This window comes from Chaetodon trifascialis, chromosome 16 (genome assembly GCF_039877785.1).
Source record: "Chaetodon trifascialis isolate fChaTrf1 chromosome 16, fChaTrf1.hap1, whole genome shotgun sequence".
Taxonomy (NCBI): Eukaryota; Metazoa; Chordata; class Actinopteri; order Chaetodontiformes; family Chaetodontidae; genus Chaetodon; species Chaetodon trifascialis.
Genome location: NC_092071.1, coordinates 13,358,913 through 13,369,913, shown reverse-complemented (window position 1 = coordinate 13,369,913; position 11,001 = coordinate 13,358,913). Strand labels below are relative to the sequence as shown.

The 11,001-nt window shown below is 41.9% G+C and overlaps 1 protein-coding gene across 1 annotated transcript; it reads right to left on the bottom strand.

Annotated features, from left to right (window-relative positions):
* Nucleotides 1–180: 180 nt before the first annotated feature.
* On the bottom strand, nt 181–9,180 carry trpc6a (transient receptor potential cation channel, subfamily C, member 6a). The gene is made up of 14 exons (XM_070982719.1): nt 8,901–9,180; nt 7,282–7,610; nt 6,666–6,798; nt 5,972–6,272; nt 4,933–5,118; nt 4,442–4,606; nt 4,110–4,347; nt 3,796–4,023; nt 2,901–3,165; nt 1,666–1,861; nt 1,116–1,316; nt 868–927; nt 552–627; nt 181–454 (listed from the first exon to the last, which is right to left on the bottom strand). Exons 1-14 carry the CDS (start codon nt 9,038–9,040, stop codon nt 327–329), a joined length of 2,646 nt encoding a protein of 881 aa, XP_070838820.1. The 5' UTR covers nt 9,041–9,180; the 3' UTR covers nt 181–326.
* Nucleotides 9,181–11,001: the final 1,821 nt, after the last annotated feature.

The window sequence follows — 11,001 nt, the reverse complement described above, 5'->3', positions numbered from 1 at the left end:
AAATGGTTTAACATGTGCATCTGTTAGTGAATGTTGTTTGTCCAGATTAAAATGATCATAATAGACTATTCTTGGAATGATCCCATAATCTCAAATTATCCAGATTAAGTTGGTTCTTTTCATGAGTTCCAAATCTGCACTTTGTGTGCATTATGAGCATATGAATCACACGTAATCATACAATTAGCAATCTGCATTTTAATTTTATATTCACATACATACATTCTTATTTTATTGTATCAGTGTTTGTACTGTATCTGCACTCAATGACAGAGAACAGGCACTTTAAGTCTGTGCAGTTTTATGTACAAATCAAGGAAGTGGTACTATGAAGGTGGACTGATCTCTCCCAGCCTCCTCAGCAGTCCGTCCAGTGTCTCCATGTTCTGTGATTTCTCCTCTAGCAGCTCATACCGCAGACTGGAGATGTCCTGTTTGATCTCTTTTAGCTCGCCTGAAGAAAAATGCAGAAAATGTTGCAGAAAAGAAAAGTTTTAGGAGCATTATTTCTGAAATGCAGCACAGTTTCAGTATCATTGTGTTGATTTCACCTTCAGTGATCTCATCACTCTCTCTGTCTGCTTGGGCTTTGATGATGTAACGCTTTATCAGTCGCTTCATGATCTTCTGCAACCAGTGATGGAAAGAGGGCTCAAATTCTTTGAACAAGTACGGTTAACAATATAATCCTGAGAAAATATATATGCAATTTAACAGTCGCACATGCAATTTTTTATCTAGATAAAGTGATTTGCTTCGTATACAAAAGCTAATTCTGCAGAGTAACTAGAAATTACAGCTGCCACATAAATGTGGGGTAAATAGTAAGTTTTTGTCTGAAAAGTCACAAAACACACACACACACACCTGATATCTGGTTGGGCTGGTAGAAGCACCGAATGAACCTGAATTTGTGCCTTCTCCGAGCTGAAAGCATGAACAGAGTTGAGACATTTATTAACCTTGTCTTCAGGTCTGAGGGGGAGCCTGTGGTGCAGCAGTGACTCCACTGGGTGGTGCTCAGACTCTGCCTTTAAAGCTCCAATAAATATCCTGTTTATGATTACTCCTGAGAAAGGATGACATGAGGTGTCCATGGAGTTGGAGTGTGGTACCTGGTTGAGCTGGGTCCCGGCTTTCTCCTCACTGTGACCTGCCACATACTGCAGGAGCAGGGACTTGATAGCCATGGCCAGTCCCAGGACAGATTTTGGACTGGGAACCAGGTTAAAGGGCACAGGGAGCGTCCGTCCCTCCTCAAAGTAGGAGAACCAGAGCTTGGCCCGAGCAAACTTCCACTCAACATCAGCATCATCCTAAAAAAAAAAAAAGAGGGAAACACAAAGGAAAATCAAGGGAAACAAACTGCAATTGCTTGAGTTTGATGCACAGTCAGAATCAAATTGACCACATTTACTGGAAATAATAGTTGTGTACATAATCCTGATCTTTTGATATCACTTTTGATCGACTTTAGATCAGAATGGACTCTTCAGAATATGGTATTTTACTATGGTGATATTGTGGTTTTACCTCCATTTTTACACCTAGTTTAAGTTACATTACTCCCCTGAATACATATTCTAACATGTGCTACATGTGAAGCCACTGTCTGTGTTTGAGTGTTCATTGAAGCGCATGATAATTCACCATCTGACGACAAACCTCAATCTCCTGGAAGGAACTGTTGATCATGGCGATGAGCATGTTGAGCAGCACTATCACCATGGTAACGTTGTAAACCCCATACAGCACATAGCCAATATTCTCAATGAATTTGTGTCCGTTATTGATCACGACAGACCTGACCTCGGACAGTCCAAATATAGCCCAGAACAACGTCTTGAAGCTCTCTTCCAGGCTGCACAGAGAAGGAAATGGAGGGAGACAAGAGGACAGTTATTTTTGAATGCAGACAAACCATTAATCATCAGAGCGGAGACATTAAGGAGGAATCTGTGAGAAAAACAACAGAAGATGAAAAATGCCATTTTCTAACAGTGTTCACCCCAGTGTCTACATCACTGCTCACTAACTTCAAAGCATATCATACATTCTTAGATTGACTTACAGGCAGCCAATGACATCCATTAATTTTACTAAAGTATAAAAATCATCTTGCAGAGACTAAAGACTTGCTTAAGAAAGATAATCCATCATATCATATTTATTGTTGCCTTTATTATAACTGTGTGAAAAAGCAGTTGCAAGCATTTGTAAACCAGTGGTTCCCAACCAGGAGGTCAAGACCCCTGCAATGGGGGAAGAGGTCATATGGTTAAAGGAAAGACAAGCAAGTAATATTTATTCTTTTTTTTCTTACTTTTCTGTAATTCATTGTTATTTTGAATAGAAGATATATATTTTTACATCCTCTGAGAAATCACTTTTTGGTGGCACAGCTGAAAACATGTCCACACAAAGACCATAACCACATAAACACTGCTTCATTATAAAAATGCAAGTATTGTGAAGCACTCTTTTGATGTATCTTTAGCAGTGTATTTAATTAAGATGCTTTATTATCCACCATCCAAGGCCATGGCTGGATTAACCTTGAAGACCCATCTGAAGGTTCATTTCATGATATTGTGTTTTGTGCTTTAATATGTTGATAGTATGCTTCAGTAGTGCATTTTATCATACCACCACATTCCACAAATTTTAGAAGTTTGGGATCTGAGGGGAGCGATTTTGCCTGTTTGGTAATTGAACCTTGATCAAAAAACTGTTCAAACAATGGATACAATTTTGAGTCTTGAGCAATCATTAAGTCTATATGAGCTGATTTTCACAGCTGATGAATGTGATGATGCAGCGATGTTAAATGGACGGCTGCTGGAAGGGAAGAAAAGCATGTGTGAGCCAATGCATGTGGACTGTAAATGTGAACATCTCACGTGGTGAAGGCGTCATTCTGCTTCGCCCCCAGGTAGTAAGAGTACAGGTTGAACATGCCGATCATGAACGCCAGAAAGACCAAGATGAAGATGACCATGAACTTGAAGATGTCCTTGACGGTCCTCCCTAAAGAGATCTGCAGTGGGCCAAAGCTCTCATTGGCTGGGAGGATGTAAGCAATCCGAGAGAAGCTCAGCACCACCGCGACGGCGTACAGGCCCTCCGACACCAGCTGGGGATCTGACGGCAACCAGTCGATACGTGCTACAAAAACAGAGCACAGTCAACCTCAGCAAATCTGCTTTGACTTAAGATTCGAAAAGCAAGTCTTAGAGAGGAGGCTGCAGTTATACTTAAGGCAGATTTAAGAGGATGTTTTATTAATTTGGTTATATTAGGACACCATTAGCCATTTCACAGAGGATGTATGTAAGACAGCCACTGGATCTCATCTTATTATGATCATATATTACACAGGAAAGAAAACAAATGTGGGTTTTTTTTTTTTCTAATATTAGCTTTTCTCATTAAATGTTGGGTGGTTTTACCTCTTCAGGCCTCTGGCAAATATTAAACACACATATGCAATCTGTGACTGACAGGTTATAAGTAGACTGTGTGTATTTTTGAGGAGTCACAAGCCAAAAATGTTGGGAACCATTTAACTGTTACTCAGATTTTCCTTCACAAAAGCTACTTTTGTAGATTTGATGAGTCTAAAATTAGTCTGTTTTGTTTAACTTCAAGCTCAGGGAGACAGCTGGTGTTTGGCAGCCTCCAGTATGTCCAAAGCTAGCAGTCGTTGCAGCTCTAGTAGAACATGTGCTCGTATATATTGTATGTTTACACATGTATTTAAAGTGTGGTGGTCTGTTGGTGTGTGAGCATGCTCACCCAGTGTAAAGTAGTGTACCTCAGGAGGCAGTGTGACATTAATCAGTGTGGTGTAGTGTGCGTGTACATAGGTCTGGGCTAATTCAGCGAGTCTCAGAGTGGAGAAGCGGCAGCTGAAGGAGGCGAGGAAGATCACCAGCATCCCAAAGTCCAGGAAGTTCCACGGTTCCAGCAGGTACTCCCCCGGCCCTTGACTCCAGATCTCCTTCACCTCAGCCCAGATCATACCTGCAGCAAGTCAAGTGGTGAAACACACAGGATGGCCGAATGTTTTTGATGAGGACTCTGCTCCGTTGTGATCATCTAATGCTCACCAATGACCCATGAAATGATGAGGATCTCCATCCATGTGAAGGGTGTCGTGGTCATGCGGTAGAGCAACAGCGGGTCAAATTGGGCTCCTCCTGGGTGCTGATGGTGGGTCATGTTCGGCAACAGGGTGGTGCCAGCGAAACGATCCGCAGCATTCAGGATCAGAAGACCCAGAAAAATTGTGAAGGATGAGGCATGAGCTACGAACTTCATGAAGGGGCTCCGCATCACCCTCCCCACCTGAGTGAGAGGGATGAAACAGGAGGATGAGACGAAATGTCCTGTTGGGAATTTCAGGACAGCAAATAACAAATGTTGTATAAATGCTGCATACTCTGCTGCACGGAGCGATCCAGTAAGCCACAGCCAGTCCAGGCAGTCCTATAGCCACCGCCAGCACCACCAGCAGTTTGACAGCAGTGGTTTGTTGTCTGAGGCCGGGCAGATTCTCATACCAGATACTCAGCAGCTGCTGCTGGCAGTTAGGATGAGCCACAAACTGAAGGGTGTAGACAATAGAGGGTGGGAAAAGGGTGGTGAGAGAGACAGAAGTTTCAAGACATCTTGAAGCTTTTAGCAGTATCTTATAAATGAAGGTCCATGCAGTTTTTTTATTGATTACAATAAGAGTGCACATTAATTGCAAATAAGTTTTCACTTCCTAGATTGCTCTTTGGCATTACAGATAGTCAGACTGGAGTAAACTGAGTGAAGATCAACATGAAATTGACATATATACATATTACATAATAATTATTCCTTATATGATGAAAACACAAGCGTTTTCATGCCTTTGTGTCACTGCCTATTTGTGGGCATACTAACCTTTTTGAGTTCATACTTGATGGCTAATTTGAGGCGCGTGAGGGAGGGGCGACCTGGTACATCATAGCTGTCTTCAGAGTCTGTTTCTCCGCTTAATATGGCGTCCACCTCCTCAGTGCTGCGACACAGATCCAGAAGGCCCACCACATAGTCTTTACACTGGCTCGACAGACAGCAGTAGTCGTTCTGCGAACAAAATGAGGAAAAATGTGCAGCGGTGAGTGAAATATTTAAGATGTGTCGCAGGACTGATGCTGGGGCTGCTGATGCAGTGATGAAGCACGCCGTTCACTGAGGAAAACTGAATTTTACATTGTCATTATTACAGTACAAACACACTTGTTTACATTAGAAAAAAAATGCAAGAATTTCTGTATTCAAACAACAGCATCTGAGGCACCTGACCAATTAAAAGCAACATATAAGGGGTTCTGTGGAAAATATATTTCTAGGTTTTAAGGAAAATATGGCCATCATTTGAAGAACCATAATACCAACACTGGTCTACGATAGAGGTTTGCAGTCTGTATCGCTCTAGCCATATTTGCTTAAAATACCAAGATTTCACACATAAATTGCAAGCTCTGAAAAAGTTCTCCTCAAAACTGATTATAAGTTATGACAGTGAGACATAAAATTGCTGATATACCAAGAAAAGTGGGCTTCATACTTGGTTTGTGTGAGCAGTGGATTTGGATTGATGCATTCAATTACTGTACAGTACCAGCAGTATACTGTCCTACTGTAAGCCTAGAGCCTCATCTGTTTCTGCTTCGTTTCTCAAGGCTCATAAAATCTTGTATATGCTGGCAAAGTTTTTTTTCTGTCAGCTGGTTGGCAGCAACATGGCAAACACTGTTTTTGTGTACTTGACAATGAGCAGGTTTTCAGGGCACGTGCACAACGGGATGTGAGCAGTGATTCCTGAAACTGAAAGACAGACACATCTTGCTAAACTACATTTGCATCATCATCATTGTTTTTCTGTGTCCCGGTGTTTCTGGTGGTGATTCTGGAGGATATTTAACAACGGTTGTACCTTAAATTCTTTCTCAATATTAGCCAGCATGGCCAGTTCGTTGCTGAGCTCCAGGGCTGCCAGGACCGGGTCCTCATTGGAGAGGGAAAGGTAAGCAGGACTGGCGAGTCCTCTGTAGGCGTTGATCCTCGATCTTGAGTGGCTGAAGGAGTCAAACTGCTGCTGGTAGTTACAGGAGTCGCAGCCACAGAAGTAATCATGAGGAGGATCGATGCGAGCCCCTTTACTCAGCAGGGTGTAAACTATCTCGTACTCCTGGCAGTGCGCTGCAAGGATCACTGGAGTAACATCATGAGAGAACCTGTGGAAGTGTACACACACAGACATAAGACGATCAATCAAAGGCATCTATGTAACAGAAATATCTTTGTCCACATAAACACCATCAGGGTTTTATAGCTTTCTATATCCAACACTATTATATTATTATATATAAATCAGCATCCACAGATGGAAAAAAAAAGCCATGGGTGATGCATGATGCAGTAACCAGCAAAGACAGGAAGTCACTGGAATTAAGACTCAGACTCTGAATTTCAACCCATAATCTGTTACATGCAGCAAGCAAACAGCCATTTAGATATTTATTGCTCCATAGCTGCTGTCACACTGTTGTCAGAGGGTGCAGTTGTTTTGATTTCTCTGTTTTTCTTTTCTTCTTTTTCTTCTTTCTTGTTTTTCTTAGCTGTCTTACCTTGTCCCGTCCTCATCGTAAGCATAGAAGTCGTCCAACATGTCTGCCTGAGCCGGGCTCGCTGTCAGGCGATGGGCATCTCTGAACGCCGGGTGACACAACAGGGCCTCTGTGATACGAACATAACCTTTACCTGCAGCACACAAACAGAGCAGAGCTGGTGGTGTGTAGTATACCTCAGCACTTGGTAGAGTTTAGGTATATTTTTTTGTTGTTGCGATGTCTCTACATGCACATAAAGTAACAAACATGAAAAAAAAAATGCATCTTAATCCAAAGTCACTCAACAGTTAAGTCTTGCTGCTCGTCACCCACCTACAGATACAGTAAAGGATGATTTACTGTATTGCAGTACTTTCACTTTCATTGGGATTGCACACGTGTGTGCATTTCAGTTTTGATTACCATTAATTCCCATGATGTCCAATGTCCTGGTATGAAGGCTTTATGAGATTTAAAAGAAAGTCAGTGATGTTTAAGTAGGTTTTACTTGATCAGATTGGAAATGTAACCTCTGGTAAGCAGTACATCTTCAGCTTTCTGCCATGTGTGATTAACCCTTTAAACGTATTTCTGGCCCCTTGTATACATGCATTCACAAATGCACTCATCTTACTTATGGCTAACAGGAGGGCGTCACCCACTCTGGACAAATCCTCCCTCCCCAGCAGCAGCTCTGTCACCTCCAGATGTTCGTTGGCTACAGCCAGCTGCAATGCATTCTGGCCCATGTAGTCCACAGCGTTGACATTCAAGTTGGGCACTTGGAGCAGCATGCGCCGCACCTCTGGTATGTTGCCGTACTCAGCTGCCTCCAGGAAACGCTGCTCAACCTCTGTCAGGCTGACTGAAGGAGCTGTGAACATGTAGGCAGGACCACGAAGAGGCTGGCGTCGTTTAACAGCCCCGAGACGAGCCAAGAGCTGCCTCTCAGAGCTGCTGTGGCTGCCACACAGATAGGAGACATAAACACAGTATATACTGTCATGTCCACGTGGTAACTTAGACACATGCACATGAAGCCTTTTGGAAACCACTCTTCAATTACTTTGATCATCTAAGATATTTGCTTTTTATTGGCTAATAGGATTTAATCATTAAGAACAAATACAGCTTTCAACTCTCATCACAAGAGATCTGCTGCAAGCTTTTATTTGGCATAGTCTGGAAATATTTAAAACCCTTTCAGAAAAACCTCTGAAAAGATAGAAAAATCTGTTGTTTTTAGAATGTGAAATAGTGAGTAGTCTGATTTCTGACAGGAAGAGATTCAAATTTATTTGATTACATTAAAGATACATAGAGTGTCACTACAGTATAACACACCATAAGTCCTAATCAAAAGAGGACCTTTTTATAGCTCTGGTATCAATATTAGATACTTGTTTTAAACATTACTTCAATCAACTGTGTTTGGATAAAATTCTAAAAATGAATACAAATAGAGATAAAGTGTGCAAGCCAGGATAAAGTATAAGAGGAAATGCTATGCTTTTAGCTCTGATGCACAAAACCTACAAAGAATTCTACAAAAATACTTCTTAAGACATTAAAGACACCATGCTGACACTAATGCTATGCTGATTTATTGACTGACAAAAAACATCAGAAAGTAAAGTATAGTAGTGTTTTTACAGTGTTGAGAGTTTTCAGAGATTAGACTGTTTCATAACCAAGCAGTACACATGCTGTATAAATTAACCCTAGAAGAATCTGAAGGGCTTTACATGATTAAAAATGTGTAATAAAAACACTAAAAATGTCATTTTGACCTCCATCAACTTGTTTTTTATAAGCTTTAGATTAAAAAAAAACCTTCAAAATGACTACATGCTGTTACTATTAGATGATCACTCACATGTAGCTTTAATTGGATTCATTGAAACTCTTATTTCATTGCCATATCTTATTATATTTATTAACATCTTGTATTCCTTAATTTTCTCTGCCATCCATTTCTGGTGCAACATGAAATTTCCAAGCCATACTTGTTTGATTATATACTGTAATTGTTCTACAATGTTAAATTTGTATATAACTTTAACCGATACATATCCAGAAAGATCCACATATAACTTACATGATAATCCAGCGTGCTGTGTTAAAATTCTGTAAAAATATCAAATGTTGTGTGGAATTGTACTGTTATTTTAACAGAACCTGCAGACTTGAACCCAACACACCTGGCCTCTACGTGCACATCCCGCTGAGAAGGGGATGTAATGAAAGACTTACCCGAGGCATCGTCCAGGGCAACAGCTCTCCTCTCCGAAGTCATCGTACATGAGCAGGTTGTCCCGGCTCCGAGCCCTGGGGCTGTCAGTGTAGCCCGCAGGTCGGCTGTTGTGATGAACCGCTGGCAGTCTATGGTTCATCCCGGAGGTGATCTACAAGAGAGGGTCTGCTCCAGGTCCATATGAACGAGTAATCAGGCGTCCGTGGCATGATTCTCTCTCTCTCTCCCCCCCTCTGTCTCCCTCCCCCTCTGTTTTTCTGTGTCCTTGAGAAAGAATGCATCCTTCTGGGTCCCACTGTACTTTTATCTCCAAGACTCATTGAACTTTACAGATGTGGAGGGCAGCTCAGTGTTATGACTGAACACACTGAGGGTTACTGATGACATGTGGCCATTTTTGCCTTAGTTGTTTCAGCTGAATCCACATTCTCTAAAATTGCTCTGCATTAGTTTTGAGAATACAGGCAAAAATTAAGCAGATAAGCAAAAGCAGAATATTCATAACATATTGTCCTTTGCCAACCGCTATCATGCTCAGGCTGTAAACTATTTCAATCCACAGTGTTTAGAGTACATGGGGAGTTTTGTCTGTGTGTGTGTGTGTGTGTGTGTGTGTGTGTGTGTGTGTGTGTGTGTGTGTGTGTGTGTGTGTGTGTGTGAGAGAGAGAGAGAGAGAGAGAGAGAGAGAGAGAGAGAGAGAGAGAGAGAGAGAGAGAGAGAGAGAGTGTGAGTACATGCATGCAGGAGTAACTGATGAACAGCAGATGAGATTCCTCAGGGTTTAAATTCCCAGCACACTTTACTTCCTGTGTGCTCCCACTCTCTACTGATCCCTGTCCAGTGTGGGAAAACGACTTCCCACTCTGCACGCACACGCACCCACACACACAACCACACACACGTGCACAAATACATATACGTATATGTGCTTGATTTTAAGTATGCACACAAGTATTTCCTCACCAGCAGGTCAAAAGTCAGAAAGCAAGGCATCATGGTATCAAGTGCTTCGTTCTTGTAGTCGCATGAGCATACACGCACACACGCACACACGTATACACACATACATATGTGTGCATGTGTGTGTGGCAATGTATTCCTCATGTTGTGGGGACATAAATCTGTTTCCACACTCGCCTTCCTTATTAGGACAAAACGTGAGTCCCTGTGTCATTAAGTCATTAAATTTTAGGGTGACAAGGTTAGGGTAAGGGTTAGGGTCAGACAAGTAACGGTTATGGTTCAGGTTAGGGTACATTTTCAGGAAATGAATGTATGTAATGTCCCCAAAAATGATGGAAATACAAGTGTGTGCGTGTGTGTGTGTGTGTGTGCGTGTGTGTGTGTGTGTGTGTGTGTGTGTGTGCGTGTGTGTGTGTGTGTGTGTGTGTGTGTGTGATTTTAGCATCCAAACAGGTATTTCCTCACCAGCAGGTGAGTTACAGCACTTAGTGTTTCTCCCTTGAATTGACATGAGCGTGCGCACGCACACACACACACACACACACACACACACACACACACACACACACACACACACACAGAGTCACTTGCATGCATTATTTTTAGCCTCATTCCTGATGTACGGTGTGCTTGTCTTCATTGTCCTCAGTTAGCTTCTTCACCGATTTCATTAATCCTCCCTTTCTGTTTTCAAGCTGAATTTCAAACAAAACACCCCATTACATCAGACAAACATGTCAGCATTCAAAAATCTGAGAAAGCACAGTCTCTGATGTGCGATTGTAGCACTGAAAATTGCCTTTTAAGGCCCTGATTGCTGAAGATTAGTCACTTTGGATGTTTCATGACGTAACAGCGCCACATTTTACAGGGAGGATGGCAGGGTGAAAGGGGCTAAACTCTGTCAAATGTCACCAGTGTGAGTTTTTGTTAAGACATCTTTCTCAGAAAAGAACAGACCCAAGACCTGGATGTAAACACTGTCAACTCAAACATACACACTCTTATTAGGGGTCACTGAGTGGGCGAGCACCTGGATAGACCTTTTCTGTGTGTGGGTGGATTGATTAACCCTGACAATATACACATACCGGACCACACAAAGAGCCAGAGCTCTGACAGTGTTATCACCAGAAT

Bases quoted from the DNA above. Each gene is read 5' to 3' on its own strand.
- trpc6a (XM_070982719.1), bottom strand. From the start codon at position 9,040: ATGAACCATAGACTGCCAGCGGTTCATCACAACAGCCGACCTGCGGGC. The intron at 3,166-3,795 runs GTGAGCATGCTC...CTGTTTTTGTAG, and splicing joins GGTACACTACTTTACACTGG to CACGTATCGACTGGTTGCCG. The intron at 1,317-1,665 runs GTTTGTCGTCAG...TTTTTTTTTTAG, and splicing joins GTTCCTTCCAGGAGATTGAG to GATGATGCTGATGTTGAGTG.